This window comes from Passer domesticus, chromosome 16 (assembly GCF_036417665.1).
Source record: "Passer domesticus isolate bPasDom1 chromosome 16, bPasDom1.hap1, whole genome shotgun sequence".
Lineage (NCBI taxonomy): Eukaryota > Metazoa > Chordata > Aves > Passeriformes > Passeridae > Passer > Passer domesticus.
The window spans coordinates 1087191-1107908 of record NC_087489.1 but is presented as its reverse complement, the minus strand read 5'-3'; the positions used below and the strand labels follow the sequence as shown (position 1 = coordinate 1107908).

Here is a 20718-nt window from a genome sequence, read left to right as displayed (position 1 = left end):
TAAGGTCTCTCCACCCCAAAACACTCAGGAATTCTGTTCTGTGGTTCCAAGCCCTGCCTGGTGTCTGGAGCTGCCAGAGGTGCTGCTGCAGGTGGGTTGGGTGCAGCCCACCCAAACCTGCAGGCTGTGAACCAGGCCCAAGAAGGTGCCTCTGGCTGGGGTCTGGTGCACACAAAAGTGCCATTAATCAGCTCAGGTCAGGTCAGTTCATCCCCTCTGAGCACCAGCAAAGCCACTGGGAAGAGCAAGGGCAGTCCCAAGAAAACAGACTGAGAGGAACAGAGGTAATGGGGTGAAACCACTCCCTTCCAGGGGCTCTGGGGTCCTGTCCCTGCCCTGGCAGCCCCTGCTGTGATCCTCTGCTGGACAGATCTCCTGCAGTGACCCTGGTACCCCGTCTGTGCTGCAGGGCTGACCACCCCTGCTGGGGTGCCTGCCTCGGGGCAGGGTGACACAGCAGGGACACTGGGCACCTGTCCCAGGAGACAGCCCTTGCCAGTCTGTGAAGCTGCAGGATCATGGATTTGGGAGATTAAGTTTCAAGCTTTTTCCATTCTTCCAAATCTAAGAGATGGTGGGGAAGATCTTGCTGGACTCTTCCCTGTCCCCATGTCTCAACAAAGTGCCAAGGATTGCAGAGAGTAATTGAAATGTAGGAAACCAGTTTAATCCATCTTAGAGGGAAACCAGCTGACAGAGGAGACAGCAAAGACACCATGGTGGGCACTAGCATGTGCCCAGCAGCAGGGATGCACCTCACACCTCCCTTGCTGCCAAGGGAAGGGACTCTTGGGGCAGGCAGGACAGGCAGCAGATTCAGCACCTGGGGCAGCTCCACAGGAGAAGGGAGCAGTGAACTCTGCCATAGAGAAGTGAGGGCCCACCCTTGGCAGGGGGAAACCAGTCTGGGACAGAGGGAGCTCCCTGCCCTCCTCTGCTCCCACCTTCCCACCCTTTCTGCTCCTGTCCCTCCAAAACCTTCTCTTCTCTCCTTTCCCACTCATCTCCCAGCCCCTCAGGGTTTTCTCCCTGCCCCTCTGCCTCTCCAGCACCTGGAGCCAGCCTGGCCCTGGCCATTCTCCTCCTCCTGTGCACACTAGACCTTCACTGCATGGAATTGATCTACATTTCTTCATTTCATTTCATTTCCCTACTTTTTTGAGTTTATTGGAGCCCAGTGAGCACAAGGCAATCATGGGCTGCCTTAGAAGGAGATTCCTGCTTCAAATATCACCTGCTCTCAGAAGGCAAAGATGTATTTACTATCAATACCCAGAGACATCCCTTTGTAATCAAATCAGGGTGTGGAGTCTCCTCAGGGAGCCTGGTTCCTGTGATGATTCCTGTGAGCCTGGATCCACAGCGTCCCTTGGAGCCAGGAGGGCCCTGAGCACAAGGGAAGGATTTTACTGGGATTCCAGAACTGGGGGAAGGAGGGGAGGGAGAATGGCCATGGCAGGCAGAGCTAAGCCTGGGTGGTGTTCTGGGAGGATCTGAGCTTCTGCCTCCTGCAGGGCTTCCTCTCCAAGGTGTGCAGGTGGAGCTTGGCCATCCAAAGCCTTGTGGGATTCAGATCAATAGCTCAGCCTGACCCCTGTCCTACACCCATCCTTCCCTTCTGCCTGGAGGGTTTCCTCTGGGAACATCACCTGGGCTCTCTGACTGCTGCGTGAGCACTGTGGGTGCCAGCTGGCCTCCCTGAGCCTCCCTGCTGGCACCCCCAGCCAGCGCCACCCCAGATCCACCAGCCCAGGGGGTCCCATGGGCAGGAGACTCCAGGGGGCTGATGCTGCTGGAGAGCACAGCAGGAATTAGGATTGCACCCACAGGGGAATTAGGATTGCACGTACCACAGGGGAATTAGGATTGCACCCACAGGGGAATGAGGATTGCACCCACAAGGGAATTAGGATTGCACCCACAGGGGAATTAGGATTGTACCCACAGGGGAATTAGGATCACATCCACAGGGACCAGAAGCAGCTGGGCCCCAGTCAAGGCTAAGGCTGCATTTGGTGTTTGGGCAGAAAGTTCAGGTTTGGTGTCAGCACCTCCCAGCTCAGGCCATGTCCCCATCCCCAAAATGCCTGGGCACTGTCTGTGTGGGGGAAGGGGCAATCTTCTCTTCCAGAGCAGCACAGCCCAACAGGGGCAGGACCCAGCTTGGAGGTGGAGGCTGCTGGAGCAGCTCAGCAGGAGGAAAGAAGTAACCACTCTCTGGAGCCCTGCAGCCTCTGCAGGGCCCGGGGTCAGGAGCAATCAAGCCCGATGGGCCCCAGGATGCCCAGGGAACAGTGCTGGGAAGTTGCCATGATGCAGGGAGCAGTGGGCAGTGCCCCAGGGCAGGTGGGCTGAGGTCAGCGTGGGCAGGACCCTCGGAGCAGAGCTCAGGGTGGGGCTCTGGGGTCTCCATTGGAGCAGGATGGGAAGCCCAGGCTGTGCTCACTGCAGCTTTAGAAAGCCCAGCTTGGCTCTGCCAACCCACTGGGAGTGACAGAGTTAAATGGAGACTGCCAAGCCCATCAAGCCATGGAATAAATTCCACTTCTTTTTCTTTCTGTGCTTCCAAACAATTATTTAAAGCTCTGGCTGCTTTTCATTATTAATACGTTTTTCCCTGAGTGAGGAAGACAAGACTGTTGATTCCTGCCACCCTGCAGTGGCACTGACCCCACTCCCACACCACTTTGCTGCCACGCTGACGTGGGGGACAAGTTCCTCGAGGAGACTGGAGACCAATTCACGGCTGAATGGGAGAAGCCAGGAGCACAGACTGTCACCTGTGCTCCTCACAGGGACATACCATCTGCATAAGTTAAAAGTCACTCTCTCTTTTTTGAGCAACACTCAAACTAAACCAAAAAGGAACTAAGAAACTAAACTAAAAGGTAATAGGAAATAAGAGTTCATCTATACACTCCATGATTTTACGTAGGTTTTGAGTATGGAAAATCAACTTATTGACTGACAGCTCAACTCATATAAATGTTCATTGATTTTTCTTTTAAGCAAAGTCAAAAGGTTTGTCATTTTTTCCTGTATAACACAGTAAAGATGAGGATCCCTCTGAACCAAACAGGATGGGGCAAGACCACTGGGAAGGTGTTCAGTGAGGATCCCTCAGGCGATCCCTCTGTCCCAGCTGCCTTTCCACCACCCCACAGGGATCCCGTACCTGCTGAATGGAAGGGACCAACCCCAGCCCCTCACTGTGGCAGAGGGGACAGAGGGACTGGCTAGGAGGGTGGCACAGGTGACACAGCTCCCCAGGAGTGGTGCAGCCCAGCAGAAATCATTGTCTGAGCAGTCAGCAGCTTCTCAGGTCAGGCTCTGAGTGCTCAGAAACACCTCAGCTCTTATGGAGCTACTGACACGTTGTGCTCCAGGGCAGAACCTGCCAGGAAGGCAGCACTGGCTGGAGAGGTGTTTGCCATCATGTCACATTAGCACAGCTGTGGGAGCTGTGCCAGCCCTGGGAGCCGTCACCTCAGGAACACCAGGCACCCTGCAAAGCTGGGGTGCTCACCTCCAGACTGCCTGGGCTTTGACAGCAGGCTTCCCCCCAGCTCCCCAAGCAGATGGGACAGAGCAGGGACCTGCTGGCAGTGCCTCTGTCACGCTGTTACATCCCAATGCAGCACCAGGGCAGCAGCAGCAGTGGTGTTGAGCAGCCTGTGGCTGGGCACTGAGGCACACGAGCACTGCAGCTGCAGTGGGAACGTGAATCCTGCCCCTCCTCTGCTGGGCCCTGCTCCCTCCAGCCCCTGGTCTCACAGCCCTTCTCCTCCCCTCCTACCTCTGCCATCCTGCTTCTCTCCTTTGTCCCTTAGCCGTGGTGGCATTTGCTTTCAGAGGGGGACAGGGATGTGCCCCCACTGAGGAGTGGGCTGCCAGAGGGTTCCAAGTGGGCTCTCAGCATCTGGTCTCTTTCTCCAGCTGCAGGGAGGTCTGCGAGGGCTCTGCCACACCGTCCCTGAGCCATGGTCTAGAAAGCACTGGGACCATGAAGGGCTTAGGAGACAACAGAAGCCGCCATCTCTCCGAAAACCTGGACTCCCCTCAAGACTCTCTTTATGCCCCCCAGGACAGGAACCCTTATCTCCTCAGCCCCACCGACTCCTTCACCATGGACCCCCGATTCCCGGCCCAGAACACCGTGCACAGCGACTGTCTCCTGCCGCTCAACAACCAGATCTCCAACAGCAGCACTTTCCCCCGCATCCATTACAACTCCCACTTCGAGGTCCCGGATGACAACCCTTTTCCGAGCCATGCCCAAGCCACAAAGATCAACCGCCTGCCTGCCAACCTCCTCGACCAGTTTGAGAAGCAGCTGCCCATCCACAGGGACGGCTTCAGCACGCTGCAGTTCCAGCGGAGCGACGCGAAGCACCGGAGCGAGAGCCCGGGCCGCATCCGGCACCTGGTGCACTCCGTGCAGAAGCTCTTCGCCAAGTCCCAGTCCCTGGAGGGCCCCACCAAGGGCAACGTGAACGGGAAGAAGGGAGCAGATGATGCCAAGCAAAACCGGAGGAGCAAGAGCAAGGACCGGGCGAAGACCTCCGAGCCCAAGCGCAGGACCAGGTCCAATATCTCGGGCTGGTGGAGCTCCGATGACAACCTGGACAGCGACACCTGCAGCTACCGCAACCCCATGGGGCTGATGACGCTGGGCCGGCAGCCCGACCACAGCCAGCCAAAGTACTTCATGCACGCCTACAACACCATCAGCGAGCACATGCTGAAATCCTCCAAGAGCAATAATGACCTCAAGGTCACCCCTTGCACCAATATCCCCATCAACAACGACTCCAACTACATCAAGCGGGGCTCCTGGTCCACGCTGACGCTCAGCCATGCCCGGGAGGTGTGCCAGAAGGCCTCCGCCACCATCGACAAAGCCTTGCTCAAATCCAAGTCCTGCCACCAGGACCTGGCCTACCACTACCTGCAGGTGGGTGCCGTGGGGGAATACGGGGTGCTCCGTGCAGGGAGAGCACAGGAGTTCAGGGACATCCTCTTGGGCACCCATGTGGCCTTATAAATATCTCCAGATGGTTCAGCTGCCACCTCAGGTCACACTGCCAGGAGAGGGCTGGGGAGGACCCTGGGAACAGGTCCCTACTCCTCCTGTGGGGACACCGGTGCTGATGGGGTCCATCTCCCACAGCTGCAGCACGGTCTCAGCACCCCCAGTCCCTGTGGAGGTGACATGCCACCCCACCTCCTCTGCTGGGTGTGACCCCATTTCCTACAGGCCTACAGACCACTGCCTGCCCAGGCCCTGCAGGTGCTGGGGGACACTCCTGGGCAGGTGGGGATGTAGCTGCCCCATGTGGCTGTTTCCCCTGAGTGCCCACATGGCCGGGAATGCTGAGGGACCATGTCTCACTGGATGCAGCCCCCCGGCCCCCACGGAGCCACGGGCTGAAGGTCAGCAGCGCTAACTAACGCTCCCCCCTTATCTCCACGCACCACAAGGATGCACCGGCGTGCCCGGTGAGCCCCGCTCTGCCCAGCTTCCCCGGAGCACTGGTAGGAGCTGCAGCCCCCGCGCTGCTCACCCGCGGGGCCGGGCTGGGGCAGCAGGGCAGTGCCAGCCCCGCTTGCATGGCCTGCATGGCTGATGCTGGTTTGGAGCCCTGGCACCGACAGCTCCAGGCCTGCAGCTGGCTCCAAAAGCGGCGCTGGAGCGGCGTGAACCTGGTTGTGCCCTAGAGAGAGGAATGAAGACAAATAAGCCAGGCCTGGATGGGGGAGGAGGGGACCAGTTTGTGCATGTAAATCTCTAGCATTCTTTTAATGCAGAGGTGCCAGGGGCTTCACTGGCTGTGCCCAGCCAGGTTAGAGGCTTTAAAAACTGATTAATTCTTGAAGCACACTCAGTTTCCAATACCTCCACTGGCCATGGCTGCAAATCAAATTTCCAAGGGACTGAACTGACTGCATCAGGAACACCAGCAGGGAAAATTATCTTGGCCTGGTTTCTTTTTCTTTCCCCCTTCTCCTTCCTGTTAAGCATTTTGAGGTTAAAGAGCTGCAGCCAAGTTCTCCAAGGGCTCTGTTCCCTCAGGCTGCAGCACCGAGCCCAGCAGGCAGCCCCGACAGCCCCTGGGCTCTGGAGTGCAAGGCTGTCCTGCTCCTTCCCCCCATGTAATGAGCCTCCGTTTCTCGACAGCCTGACGCAGGGCTGTGGGCACAGCTGGGTGGCACGGGCCTGGCCAGCAGCTGGGCAGCCCCACCGCTCGGCTGGGAGGACACGGCTGCCCCGCAGAGCTGGGACCAGCCCCTCAGCCCTGGGCCGACCGACGCAGGCAGCGCCCAGGTAGGGATCTTGTTTTGAGCAGGAGCTTTTGCCCAGTTCCCTCCTGCTCTGATCCTCCTGGGACCATCTGGGACTCAGCCTGTGCCACCGGACTTGGAGCGGGCAGGGAGCAGCCAACAGCCACAACTGGCATCCAGGAGGGGCACAGGGGACACCAGGGTGTGACCAACATCCCCAGTGCCTGGGGCAAGCCCTGTGCTTGGCTCACCAGCAGTTCACCACCAGAAGCAAGACCCCAGACACTCAGTCTCAAAAACACAATACCTAGTGCCCCCACAAGCTGATAGGGCACGGGTGCTTGGGCTCACCTTGTCCCCAGGTGTCCAGTGTCAGCCCCAAAGATCAGGACACAGAGCTCAGGCACCTCACGGGAGGATGGGGTCATTGTATCCCAGCCCCTCCTTGGCAGAGGAGAGGCAATGGAGAAGTCACCTCTAGAGCCTGTGTGTGGGGAATGTCCTTTTGCAAGGTCACATGTCCCCTGTCACTCCTGGGGACAGAGTGAGCCCACTCCCTCTGTGTGCCAGGGGGAGGAACAGCAAGGATCTGCTTTCCCAGTGCCTGGGGGACACGGGGGCCTTGCCCTGCTGCAGAGGGGGCTGCTGCCAGGCAGAAATGCCCAGTGGGTGCCAGAGGTGCAGGGACATGAAGGAGGGCAGGAGTGGGATGGGGACAAACAGGACAGCCCAGCCTCCAAGGCTATTCACCTCTCCTGCCCCATTTGAAAGGTCTGGGTATTTTGGGGGTTCATCAGCAACTATTGGGGGTCCATGTGATGTTTCCAGGCCCTGGAAACATCCACACCCAGATCTTGTAGCTGGTGATCACCCAGCCCCAGGTCCAGTCCTGTCCCATCAGGGTAGAGGTCTCTCAGATCAGTCCCTAGGATGACACATCTCTATCCTTAGAGCAGTCTCCAAGGAGGGAGGTTGTGCTCCCCATCTCCTGTCCCCATGGGCCCCATAGGCAGCTGAGAATACGAGAAAAGAGGTTGAGAAGCTCCTTGGAGTGGGAGATGCCCCAGGCAGGAGTGAGCAGGAGCTGTAGATCTGCAGGCAGCATCAAAGGGATGGGCAGTGTGGTGGCTCAGAGGGGACAGTCACCATTAACCTGATGCATCATCCAAATCAGCCTTCCCAATCCCACCTACAGCCAGACCATCCCAGAGCTTCCTTAACCCCCAGGAGCCCTGAAAATAATTCATAATCCAGAGTGGGTGGCCTGATCAGTGCCAGCCACTCCACTCCACTGCCTCACACCAGCCCCACCGAGCTGCCATGGAGCAGGAACACAGCCCAGGTCCTTCCCAGAGGGTGCCCTGCCAGAGGGACAGCCTGGTTCCAGCTTGCTTCTCAAGGACATGACTGAGCCCTGGGACAGCACAAGGGGCACAGCGGCCGAGGGAGCAGCGCTGTGCCTGCAGCAGTGCAGCCTGTGCATGGCCCGTGCAGCCCTGCAGTGCTCAGCAGGGCCTTTCTGTGCTGCATGTCCGTGTGTGCATGGCAGAGCTGGCACTTGTGTGATGGAAACCCTGTTTGCTCCTCGAGTCTCTTCCCCCTGACCTGCCCCGAGTGGAGGGAGCACTGCAGCTCCTGCCAGAGCCCAGCAGTGGAGCTTTCCCTTCCCCCCTCCCCGCTCTGTTAGGGCTCCAGGGTCGGGGGGATGCCCCCAGGGAAACCTCCCCGTGGCCCTTCCCTTTTCCCTGCACGCTCAGCTCATGGCAGGAGAGTAGCAGAGGCAGACGGTGCTGCTGGCTGGGGACTGTGCAGCACCTGGTGACAGTGCAGCGTGGTGGCAGCTCCAGACACGTGCCTGGGTCCCACACCCCTGCACCACATGGCACCACATGGACTGGGCACAAGGAAGGACCCACATCCTGCAGCCCCAAAGTCCCCATAAAGTCTCTGGACCTGAGCATCCTCTTGCTCCCATTCCTTCCACAGTACCCCTGCACAACAGGCAGAGCCAAGGCTGTGCCTGGGAGAGCAGCAGGAAGGGCAGCAGGGCCCCACCACCTGTGAGGGGCTGCTCTGTGCCTGGCCTGGGTGCCCTCATGCCCACTTGTGCATGACACACATTCTGCTCAGAGCCCTGGGTGTCACTTGCCAGGAGCTCTGCTGCCATCGAGGGGCTGCACTGGCCACTGTCAGGTCTGTCCTTGACCACAGAGCTGCGGACTGTGGGACAGGCTCTTCACATCCTCCTGCAGAGAAGCAGCCCAGAGCACCCCGAACAGCACCCAAAGGACCTGCACTGCTTTTGCAGGGCCCCGAGGGCACCTGCTTGTCTCTGCAGGTGTGACACTTAGGAAACACTTGTCCTGTTCTCTGTCCCACGGGAGCTGTGGCAGTCCCAGTGGCCCCTGTGCTGGCAGAGGTGGGACATGCTCTGAAGTGGGGCAGTGGATTCAGGGCTGTCCTCCCAAGCACCTTCCTTCCCTTGACTGCTGAGCTGGAATGCAGAGCGCCTTGAGAGCAGCTCTGTGTCCTGCTGCCTTGCCAAGGCACAGCACAGAGGAGAGGCAGGGAAAGCAGGATTAAAGGCAGCTTGGTGAGGGCCAGGCACCGTCGTGATGCCCCAGGGAGACTGTTCCTGGGAGAGGGAAGGGCCCAGTGGGGCAGGCAGTGCTGGGGCTGCACCAGCAGAGAGACACGCCCTGGAACTGTCTGTGCTGCTGTGCCCAGGGAGCCCGAGGGGGCAAATGCAGCAGCCATGACAGAACTGAGCAGCCCCCAGTCCGTGCCCTTGAGCAGTGGCAGCAGAGCAGCTGCAGGCTTTCAGATGTCTGAAAACCCCCACTTGTCCTGGACTGAGCTCAGCACCCCTCGCTGCCCCACACCATCCAGCCCTGGCCCTGCACAGGGACAGCCAGGCAGTTCCTGTCCTGCATGACACACTTGGTTGCTGGCTGGCCCTCCACTCCTCTGCCACGGGCTGCAGCCAGCCCCTCCTGCCCTCTCCAGCCCCATGCTGGCCCAGACCCCACAGGCAGGAGCTGCAGCTCAGCCTGAGGAGAAGACAGGCAGCCAAATGCAGTCTCCAGTCAGAGCTGACACCAAGGTGATCAATATAAAAGTGATTCTCAGGGTCCTCGTCTCCTCTGGAAAGGGTCAGAGCCAGGCATCCCAGTGACCTGTGGGATCCTCCCAGTGGCAGGACTCAGCTGGAGCCAGCAGGGTCCCTCCTGGCCCAAAGGCCACCAGTACAGACAGGGACAGCATTCCCACCCAGCAGGGAAAGGGTTCTCAGCTCTTGCATTTATCAGGACCTGACAGATGCCACAGCCCCTGAGCTGGACAGTGGTGTGAGCTTGGCCTGGGAGCCATGGCCAGCCATAAAGATGGCAGGAGCAGAGTCAAAAGAGCTGGGAGAATCCACACTAGCAGCAATGGGCCCAGGGAGGCCTGGCTAGTGTGTGTGCCTCATGGGAGACTCGCTCCACTTGGGTCCCAGCTGGATCTCACACACCTGGATCAGCCCTGGCTCTGTTCCACACCCCCAGGAATGTGGGTGCTGGGTGATGGGTGCACTCCTGTCCCCAAAGCAGCACCAGGGGTGGTCTGGGATCTGTTCCAGAGAGGGCACACAGAGCAGGCTGGCAGGACACGGGCTGAGTCCCTGCTCTTTTGGGCAGGAACAAGCTCTCAGCTGTGGGCTGTGGATTGAGCCTACACCTGGACACAGCCTGCAGCCTGCAGATCTGAACCTCACCTGGAGGTGCTCCAACCCAGCAGCATCAGACACAGCCTTGGACTGGCTCTGGCTCCCCTGGGAGACCTGCTGGGAGCAGGGATGGCAGCAGGCCCTGCAGAGCTGGCTCCTCACAGCTGCAGCACAGCCCTGTGTCCCCAGAGCCCTGTGTGAGCTGTGGCTGCTCAGCCCCACGGCTCCCCAGGCAGCGGAGCAGGTCCAGCAGCTCCATCCAGCAAAGCCAAGGGGGACTCTCTCGTCAGCACAAGCTGTGCTCAGCACAAGAGCTGGCACTGCTCTCCATGGCATCCCAACTGCTGCCCCAGTCTGGGTGGCCCTGGGCTGCCCTGGCACTGGCATGACATGGACATTGCTGCATCCTCACATGTGGCCTGGCCGCTCCTTGGCGACGTCCTCAAGGGCAGGACAAAAGCCAGTAGCAATCCAAGAGAGCCACAAAGCCAAGGCTTGCTCCTGGAAACCTGGGCTTCCTCATCTTTCTCCTGACTTGTTCCACAGCACATGTGGCTCATCCTGGTCAGTCCTGGGCACCTTGGCTCTGCTTCTGGTCCCCGCCACAAACCCTGCACAGGCTGGGTACGCAGGGTGGTGGCTACTGTGGCTGCTCAGTGCTTCAGGCCTCCCATGGGACCAACAGCTCACTCCTGTCCAGTGAGGGAACAAGAGACTCTGTCTGCCTTAAATTAATTGTGGAGTTGTCATCTTGCTGAGGTTAGAAGTGCTTTTCATGCCCAAAGTGCTGCTCATCTCTCTGCAGAGAGGCCAGCACAAGGTCTGCGTGCCCAAGCTGCTCTAGAGGGACTCATAAGAGCTTGACTTGGTTTCAGAAAGTAATTTCAGCCACTCACAGTCACATTCAACTCAAAACCTTAAAGAGCCCATGAAGGTCTGGGCTCTGAGCCCCAAGCCCTGCTCCACAGCAGCACTTTTATGTTCAGTGACATGGTCTGTGTGATGAACGCCCAGGTCCAGCCCTGTCCCAGTGCCCCACACAGGCCTAGTGAGACTGTCCCCTCCTCCCCCTTGTTACGCCTAGCATTGTGCAGCTTGTCCTGGCTGTGTGAGCATGTCTGGGATGGAGGTGTCCAGCAGCAGGGAATGGCTGTGATATGCTAAAACAGAGGCCACCAAAGCAAGGGCTGCCTGGCATGAACTGGTAAGGGAGGGTTGTGAAGGAACTGTGTTGCTTATTCCCACTACATCGCAGCAGAAGTACAACAACCTCCCCAACGCCCATGATCCTGCTGGTCCCAGGATCGTGGGCCTGTGCCCTCCCTCACATCTGCTCATGCTGCCATTCCTCCTGCAGGTGCCTCACGGGGAGTGGAACAGCACGCTGTCCCGGGACAAGGACAGTGAGATCCCGTGCCGGCGCATGCGGAGCGGGAGCTACATCAAAGCCATGGGGGATGATGATAGCGAGGACTCAGAAACCAGCCCCAAACCATCCCCGAAAACTGCAGCTCGGAGGCAGAGTTACCTCAAGGCAACCCAACAGTCCCTGAGTGAGCAGAGCACCACACAAAGGTAACGCTGGAGCTCCTCTGGGAGCCCTGCACAGGCCCTCAGGGCCACCCCTGGACCACTCCTTGGGTTGCAGCACCACGCACAGTGTGGCATCAGAGCCCAGCAGGGCTCCTGCACCCCAGCTCTAACAGAGATGAGGAGACAGCAGGACAGGAAAAGATGTGGCACCCCATCCTGATGATTCCCAGTAGCCCTGGCGTTAGGAGCTGCTTCAGGTCCCTGTCCCCTCAGCCACAGGGAGAGCACTCCTCTGACAGAGCTGGAGAGGTATTTCCTCTCCAAGCATCTTCTGTTCTGGGGGAATGCAGAGATCCCAGCCCCAAGAGGCCCCTTGGCCATGGAAGCTGCTCACCCAGCATGGCTGAGGACACTCGGCCTGCGGGGACTGTGCCTGGAGATGTCCAGGTGTTCCAGGTGTTCCACCTCTGGAACAGAAAGGTGGCACACTGGACTGGAGGATATCCTGAAGAGATGAGAGGTTTTTCAAGGAGGAAGAACCACAGTAGTTTGAGCCAGACAGACAAAGCCAGGGGAGCAGAGCAGGAGCTTTGCTGGGCCAAAGGCTGCTCTTGCAGGAGGGGCTCTGCATGAGCTGGTCAGTGATGCTGTGCAGTGTCCTCAGCGCCTGCTCCACATCCCAGGACAAGGCACCTGGGGGCTGTCAGTGCTCCGGGTGCTGCAGCTCAGGCAGCTGTGGGTGGTACAGAGGGGCAGGGAGAAGCAGGAGCCACTGAGGATGAATTGCTGAGGCTCAGCAGGCAGAGGGAAGCGAGGTGCAGGCAGTGGGGGGACACCTCACAGAGGCTTCACATCAAGACCTGGTGCTGCTTTCTTCTGGGAGATGGTGACAAAATCATGTGTGGAGAGCCCTGGAAATGCCTGCTCTGGATCCATCCCTGTGCTGAGCCTTCACATTCACCTCAGGGGAGCAGGGTGGGGTCCTGGAGTCTCTGGTGAAAAATACCCGCATAGAGAGGCTGCGGCTCCTTCTGCCCATCCAGCGTGTCCATCGCGATGTGGCCGGCCCTGAGCGCTGGGGCTCAGCCAGAGCCGGGCCAGTGCTGGGGAAGCTGCGGGGAGCACAGCGGGACAGCGGGACAGCGGGACTGCGGGACTGCGGGACAGAGGGACTGCGGGACTGCGGGACAGCGCGACAGTGGGACAGCGGGACAGAGGGACAGCGGGACTGCGGGACAGAGGGACAGCGGGACAGCGGGACTGCGGGACAGCGCGACAGTGGGACAGCGGGACAGAGGGACAGCGGGACTGCGGGACAGAGGGACAGCGGGACAGCGGGACTGCGGGACAGCGGGACAGAGGGACAGCGGGACAGCGGGACTGCGGGACAGCGGGACAGCGGGACAGAGGGACAGCGGGACAGCGGGACAGCGGGACTGCGGGACAGCGGGACAGAGGGACAGCGGGACTGCGGGACAGAGGGATAGCGGGGTGCGGCTGCGAGGGCTCCGAGCAGCGCTTGGCCTGCAGGACCCTGCGGGACCCTGGCCGGGCCGGAGCCGGGGCTGGGGCTGGGGATAGAGCCGGGGCTGAAACCAGGAAAAGAGCCGGGACTAGAGCCGGAACCGGGGATAGAGCCGGGACTAGAGCGGAAACCGGGGGTAGAGCTGGGTTTGAAACCAGGGATAGAGCCAAGAATGTAGGCGGGGTTGGGGCTGGAGCCGGGAATAGAGCCGGGAGGAGGCCGGGGCCCGGCCGGAGCGGAGCGCGGCCGCCATCTGGTGCCCGGGCCTCGGCGTCCAGCGCAGCCCCGAGCGCCGGCAGCCGAGGGACCCCGGGCTGGGGCTGGGCCGGGGGGCCGCAGGACCAGCCAGAGCCGGGGCAAGGCACAGAGCCGTCCCTCTGCGGGGTCCCTGCCCCGCCAAGGGCTGCTGGCCGCTCTGGGACTCGGTTTCCTCGTGGGCAGGCGGGGTGAAGGCCGGTGGGTGGCACAGGGACACGGCCCATCCCAGGACGCGGCTGGCTCACGGATAAAAACCTCAGCATGAGGGAAAGCCGGCAGTCAGCAGAGAGCCCAGGGCTAGGGGTGTCACTTGGCCCTTGGTCCCCAAGACTCTCCAAAGGGTGTCTCCCCTGGCAGAAGGGACAATTCCCCACTCCCATCCCACCCTGGGATGGACACCTCCGAGTCCCTGTGGGATGCCCACATGCTGCACAGGGCCTGCCGTGCCCTCAGCTCTGCTGTCCCCAGGCAGGTGACAATCGGAGCTCTGTACCACAGCCCTGGCAGACATGGGGGAGGGGGCTCCATGAGGGCCTGTGTTGGGATCACATGCTATTCCCGAGGGAGAGACCCCACAGCTGTCCTGGGCCACCGTGGCTGCCAATGTCCCCCACTGTGTGCACCCAGCCTGTGCCCAGGACTCCTTCACACAGGGCCTTGTGGTGGAACAGAGCCCCACGGGAGCCCCATCCTTCCCCATCCCTCCCTGCCCCCATGTGCCTGGATCTCAGCTGAGGTCTAGGCTGGGTCAGGTGCAGTGAAAGCCCAGCTCTCCTCCTGTGCACAGTCTGCTGCTGTGCCCCAGGATGTAGTGGCAGTTTCTCCCAGCAAAGCTGTACTTCAAATACTGATCCCCTGCTCATGCAGCATTGTCATTCCAGCTAGGTTCCCACTGGACTACTTCCAGATAATCTATACAGATGTACATGTATGTATCTTGCAGTTGTTTCCAATTGCAAAGTCCACAAAATACAAATGAAAAGTAATTTCTCACCTTGCCTCTCCCCCCTTTTCCAGCAGCCCAGGCAGTGCTGTGACTGGAGGCTGGCACAGATCCCACATGCTCCCTGGGGCTCTGCTGGACTAACTTGGCATCTGCAGTGCATTGCTGGGGCAGCAGGACCTCCCCTTTCACTGCACCCCACAACCCTTTCCCTGAGTACCATGCCCAGCCAGGGGCTGGCAGGGTGAGGAAGAGCTGCCTTCTCCACAGCCGAGCAGTGGGCAGGTGCCCAACATCACCTCAGTGCTGCCAGGCGTGCCTGTGCCCGTGCCTGGCAGAGGGCCCGTGGGCAGGGGGGTCTGGGTCTGCCCAAGAGCTGCCCCTGCCATGGGGACACCCTCACACCCTCTCTCTGCTGGCAGGAGCCTGGACCGCCTGGACTCTGTCGAGATCCTCCTACCTCCGAAGTTCCCCACCTGGGAGGAAGAATACAACCAGATCTCTGACAGTGCCAATGAGTCCAGCTGCATCAACCAGGTGAGGCGCTGGAGTGCTGACCCACTGAGCTGGCACAGGCAGTGAGGGAGGAGGCCAGCTCAGGGGAGAAGGAGCATCTTCTTCCCTCGTCAAAGCAAGGCACTGGCTGTGCTCCAGGAACTGCACAGGCTGTTCCCTGGCAGCTTTACCAGTGTCATGGCCAGCTCTTTAATCAGGATTCCTATTAGACCTCCTTCCTGCAGCTTTGCCTCCTCTCACACTGCTGGTGCAGCCAAAATCTCTCTGCCTCAGGTATGGTAACCCAGAGGGTGCCCCACAGCGCTGGGGGAAGCTCAGGGCTGCTCTGGATGCAGGGTCTCCCTGTGTCACCCCCAGAACCATCTGCAAGGCTGTTCAACCCCTCTGCAAGCCCCTCATGCCCACTGGGTTGGTCCAGAGCCAGGGCCAGCCTTGCCTGGTGGTGTTCAGCCTGGGACCCTGCAGGGTCCCCGGGGACAGTCACCCTGCTCAGCTCAGGACCTCACCCCTCGTGCAGCAGACTGGACCCAGGAACAAGGAGCCCATAGCTGGGGAGGCTGTCCTGCCAGCCAGCTGGGGATGTCTCTTTTGGATATCCCTGGGCACCATGGCAAAGCCAAGGATGCCTGTGAGATGCCTGCAGAGGGTGGCAAACCCCTTGCCACAAGGTGGACTCATGCCCCAGCCTCAGCATTTGGGATGCAGTTGATGCAAAATGGGTCTGACATCCCACACTATGGTTATGGGATTGCTCTGGAGCTCCCTGGGGCTAGGATTGCTCTGGAGCTGCCTCCCAGGCCAGAGATAACTGTGCCAGGATGAGCCTTTGCAGAGGTCCCATGTGCTCATCTCAGCCCTTCCACCTCAGGGCAGTGATGGCCCCAGAGCTTTGCCCAGCGAGCCTTGTCACCAGGCCTCTGTCCCATCTGTTCCCGTGTGTCTGCATGGGGAGCACCCCCATGCTGCTCTGTGTGTGCAGTGGGCCCAGAGCAGTGGGGTGGGCACTGGGAGCCCTGGGGAGGGGGGACAAGGGCACGTCCTGCCTGTGTTCCCATCCAGGTGTGGGGGGCTCTGAGCCCCTTGGCTGGAGTCTCCTGCTGTCCCAGAGCGGTCGGAGCCCTTGGAGGGGAGCTGGGGGAGCAGGGGCGTTGCTGGGCATTCCTGTTCCCTGTGGCCAGTCCTGTCCCTTGTGCAGCAGCAGCAATGTGCTGGCTGTCTCAGCGCACAGCGGGGTCAGGACCGCCATGTCCTCGTCCTTTGTGTGTCAGTCCGTGCTGAAGTCTCTGCAGGAGACCATGGCTCTGTGATCTATCCATGTCCAGAGCTGCTTCCAGGAGCTGAGTGCAGCACACCCATGGAGACACCAGGAGAGTCTTGGAGCTGAAGGGTCTCAGCAGTCCATGATGTGCCAGGAGCTGCACAGGCAGCCAGCCCAGAGCCAGGCTGGTGGCACTGGGATTGCTGAGGGCACACCGACTGCCACAGCGCCCGCTCACATGGGGAGCAGCTGCCATCGTGCACTTTGCCACTGTCCCCTGAAAACCACACAGCTCAGCTGCAGCTGGTCAGGATTGAGAGGCCTCCCACAAACTGCACGTGTGTTGATATCCAGGATGGAGCTGGTTCATCTGCCAGTGGTTGCTGGTCTCATCCATCCCAGTGCCAGAGGCAGTTCCTGCCCTGCCCTCACTTTGGTGTGACCTCCACCATCTTCCTTGTGTGTCCAGCCAGACCCTCGTGTCTTCCCACATGGAAACACCCCCAGCTCTGACAGACAAGTCCCCTCTGCTCGGTCCCACTCAGCTCCTCTGGCAGTCTGGGGATCACCAGGTGCGTGTCAGCACCCCCTGTCACACCAAGGGGGACAGAGCTGGTTACCCCAATACTGCTGAGTCCCACCATGGGCAAGAGGGCCAGGCCCATTCCCAGTGCCAAGCCTCTTCCCTCAGGCACACTTTGAACCTGGATTCTCCTCGAGAGGGTCATCCTGTGCAGATGGTGCCAGGCAGAGCCCCGAGGGTGGAGAGGAGGAGAAGGAGGAGGAGGAGGAGGCAGCCGTGTCCCCGGGCAGCACAGTGTCTGTCAGGGCTCTGTCCATATGCCAAGTGTGTGCCGTGGCTTTGCTCAGCTGGGGAGACAGAACAGCTTCTGTGTGGCTTCTTCTGGCATGGGGAGACAGCAGCAAGGTGGCCAGGCCAGCCCTGCGGGCTGCAGGACAGCTCCCCCCACACGGAGCACTCGGGCTGCCCACAGCTCTGTGGGCTGCGAGGTGCTGGGGGCTACCCAGAGGTGCTCAGTGGGAGCCACAGCCACCTTGTGCAGCTGCCCCTGTGTGCAGAGGGGTGTCCCAGCATGGTGTCCCCGCTGTCCCCTGTGGGTACACACAGCAGGCTGAATGCTCAGCAGCTTCTCCCATGGTTGAGGTGTTCTGTGGAGCTTTGCTGTGTCCGTGCCACTGTCTGAGGGGCCTGTGTGGCCTCGCTTGGCATCTTATGAGCTCTGCAGTTTGTACTGAAGTGTCAGCAGCAGTGGCCCCTGGGGGCAGCCCCCTGCTCCCCTTGTGCTCAGTCCCTGTGCAGTGACTGTCTGTGTGAGGGGCTCCCTGTTCTTGGCCTTTAACCTTCTCCAACTCTTTCTTCCAGATCTTTGGACCCCCCTCACTTATCCCTCAGATATTTACCCATGGAGAGCAGGTATTGTCCCGCTGGCGTTTCTCTCATCCTTCCTCACGGAGCTTTCTGGGGCCAGCCTGGACACCCGTGGCAGGGTGTGAGGGTCTGGGGTCTGCCCATGCCAGGCCAGCGGCAGGAGGAGAAGGAAGAGAGGAGGAGAAGGAGACAGCACTCCTTACCCAGGCACTGCAAGGCAGCTGGAGAGCTTGAGTCCTGGGCCCAGCAAGGGCTTAGGGACTGTCAGTTTTAGGGGGAAAGCAGATGAACTTTTTGAGCCAAGCCTCATGGAGCTCAGCTGCCAATGCTGGGCAGAAACAATGTCCTTGTGTGCCAGGAGAAAGAAAGGGTCAGGAGAGATGGATGTGAGCAACACAGCCAGTCTCATCATCTCTCATCTGTATTTCAGAATGGTCTGCTCTGGGCTGGGTCTGGTTTGACCTGGCTGAGCCTCTCCCAAGACCAAGTTTGCCCACAGGAAATCAAGGCAGGGCTGTGGGCAGGAGGGGGCAGTGGGAGAGCTGCCCCTGCCCAGCTCACCCCTGGCCACAGCCGAGCCCTCTCCTGGCCCTCACCAGGGATGGGGCTGGGGTGGATTCTGAGACCCACCCTAGGCAAGTGTGGGGGCTGTCCCCCAGCCCACAGCTCTCCCCTGCTGTCTCCCCGTGTTGCCCCGCGAGGAGCAAGCGTGCCCTGGCTGGGGTATTCCAGCTGTGCTGGGACAGGGGCCCTGGCAGAGGCTGCACTGGGATTTTGGCCGCACATGCTCTCAGCAGCAGGACTGGGGGTGTTTCACAGGCACTGCGCTGGTAAGTGTCCCCTACTCCACAAGTTGGGACCCTCTCCTCACCAAGGAGGGGCCCTATTCCCTCTCAGCAGAGAGCCCCGGGCACCCTCTGCCCAGCAGCACTGACCACTGATCACTGACCACTGACCACTGATCACTGACCACTGACCACTGTACCTCCCGTCCCCCATGCCGTGACCGTGACCTCCAGGAGTGGCCGGAGGGCGAGGAGCAGGACGGACGGGAAGGGAAGGGAAAAGAAGGGCGGCCGCAGGCAGAGCTGACTGGGACTGCCCTGTCCCCGTGCAGGCACCCGAGCCGGAGCTGGGGGAGCAGTACGAGCCCGTCTGCGACTCCACCTACAGCGAGGCCGAGTCGGCGGCTGCGGAGGTGCTGGACCTGCCTCTGCCCAGCTACTTCCGATCCCGGAGCCACAGCTACCTCCGCGCCATCCAGGCGGGCTGCTCCCAGGAGGACGACACGGGCTCCGTCCGCTCCATCTCCCCACCGCCCACGGGCAGCCTCAGCGGCAGCAGGACCCTGCCCACCAACAGCAGTGAGTGCAGCGGCGTGCGGGGCCGGCGGGGACAGGGGACACGGCTGTCGCTGCCTGGCGGCTGTCGGCCTGCATCCCCAGCCGCGGCTGACAATGATTTTTGAGGCGTGTGAGGGCTTGCTGTGTGCCCGAGGGGATGGACAGCAGCTGGATGTGGGTGCTGGAATGGCAGGCGGGCTCTGGGTGCTGTGTCAAAGGGGGTGTGACCGGCAGGTCAAGGGAGGAGATTCCCCCTGCTCTGCTCTGCTCTCATGAGACCCCTCCTGCAGAGCTGGCACCAGCTCTGGGACCCTCAACACAAGAAAGATGCAGAGCTGCTGGAGCAACTCCAGAGGATGCCATGGAGATGATGCTCCAAGGCCTGGAGCCCCTCTGCTCTGGAGATAGGCTGAGAGGTGGGAAAGTTCAACCTGGAAAAGAGAAGGCTCCAGGAAGATCTTAGAGGTTACTGAGGTGCTTGCACAAGTTGCCCAGAGCAGCTGTGGCTGCCCCATCCCTGGAAGTGTCCAAGGCTGGACAAGGCTGATCCGGGGTTGGACAAGGCTTGGATCAACCTGGTCTAGTGCAAGGTGCTCCTGCCCAGGACAGGGGTGGGACTGGATGAGCTTTAAGGTCCTTTCAACCCAAACCATTCTGTGACTCTGTGATGACACATAGAGAGTACCCAACATCCCTGGCTGTGGGGTACAAATAGATCTTGCACTGAGTTTCAAGGCACCAACAATCCTTCTTAAGCCCCAGAGCCCAGCATCCCTGTGCTGAGCCATGGCAGCATTTCCATGATGCTCCAAGTCACTTGATCTACATCATTTTGCATCATTTTCTCCAAGGCAACCTGTGCCCTTCCTGGCTCTGGCCCGTCCCAGTGCTCCAGATGGGGCTCAGGTGTAGCACAAGGTGTGAGGAGCTGAGAGGTCCCATCCTGGAGGTAATTTTGGGAACTGGTTAGCAAAGGTGATACCTTGGTGTTCCTGAACATGGTGGTGCCTGTTCATGGTGCAGGGCAGATGGCAGAGCAGGCAGGAGGAATGCAGAACCTCCCCAGGGCTGTCTGTGGAGGCAGCCATCCCATCCCCATGGGGCCAGGGTCAGGCCCAGCAGGATGGGGCCTCTCAGCACCAGCTCTGGCACCAAGGGGTGAGCCTCAGCTCATCTGCCGTGGGCAAAGATGCTACAGCATTGGGATGGGATGAGCTGTCAGTGGGAGACAGCACATCCCAGCTGTGGATAGAGTGGGGAATGGGGAGGAGGCACTGCAGCCTTCCTGCCTGGCTGCAGGCCATCCTCTGCAGGGATATGGGCATGGAACATCTCCCTTCAGCAGTCTGAGCTGCAGAACCGTCCCAGTCAAGGTCCACAGGATGAGGCAGGAACTGGAGCACATCCCTGGGAGGCATGGGCTGTTTGCTCAGCCCTGTCCTTCCTTCCTGCCACCCTCTCTGCTCTGTTCTGTCCCACACTCCTCCCACCTGGCTGCCCCTGTCCCACAGCCCTCTCCTTGCTGGCTCAGCACTGCTGAGCTCGCTGCTGCCACAGGTCCAGGCTGACACTGGGCAGCAGCAGCAGCAGGCACAGCACAGAGGGGGCTTCCAAAATGCCTGGGTGCCACCTCTCTCTGACATGACCCAGCACAGTTCTGCTGGTTCCCAGAGCATCCCTCAGCCCTTCACATTGGCTGCTGGGCCTTGGGGAGGGAAAAGGTTTTGGGGGAGGATTGAGGAGCACAGAGAAGCATCTGTGGTTGTGCATGCACAGGATGTGGGAGGCAGGAGACACATCTGGACAGCACTCACACCTCTAATCAGCCATCTGAGCTCAGTTCTCCTGCAAATCATTAAATTATTTTGATTGGAAAAGTCCTTTAGAATCATTGAGTCCAACTGTTAACCCAGCACTGCCAAGGCCACCATGGACTTATGTCCCCAGGTGCCACATCCATGAAA

The 20718-nt window shown here is 60.1% G+C and overlaps 1 protein-coding gene across 6 annotated transcripts in view; it reads left to right on the top strand.

Annotated features, from left to right (window-relative positions):
• Nucleotides 1-20718, top strand: part of DLGAP4 (DLG associated protein 4) — a 144506-nt gene that overhangs the window by 79321 nt on the left and 44467 nt on the right. For 2 of the 6 annotated variants that reach the window (XM_064391682.1, XM_064391681.1), the window contains 6 exons: nucleotides 3937-4954; nucleotides 6179-6325; nucleotides 11346-11563; nucleotides 14670-14784; nucleotides 17406-17456; nucleotides 18529-18775. In XM_064391682.1, coding sequence (XP_064247752.1) covers nucleotides 4004-4954; nucleotides 6179-6325; nucleotides 11346-11563; nucleotides 14670-14784; nucleotides 17406-17456; nucleotides 18529-18775 — 1729 coding nt within the window. In that variant the 5' untranslated portion in view covers nucleotides 3937-4003. Of the gene's footprint in view, nucleotides 1-3936; nucleotides 4955-5481; nucleotides 5536-6178; nucleotides 6326-11345; nucleotides 11564-14669; nucleotides 14785-17405; nucleotides 17457-18528; nucleotides 18776-20718 lie in introns of all 6 variants that reach the window. The other 4 variants (XM_064391684.1, XM_064391683.1, XM_064391685.1 and 1 more) reach the window with 4 other exon arrangements.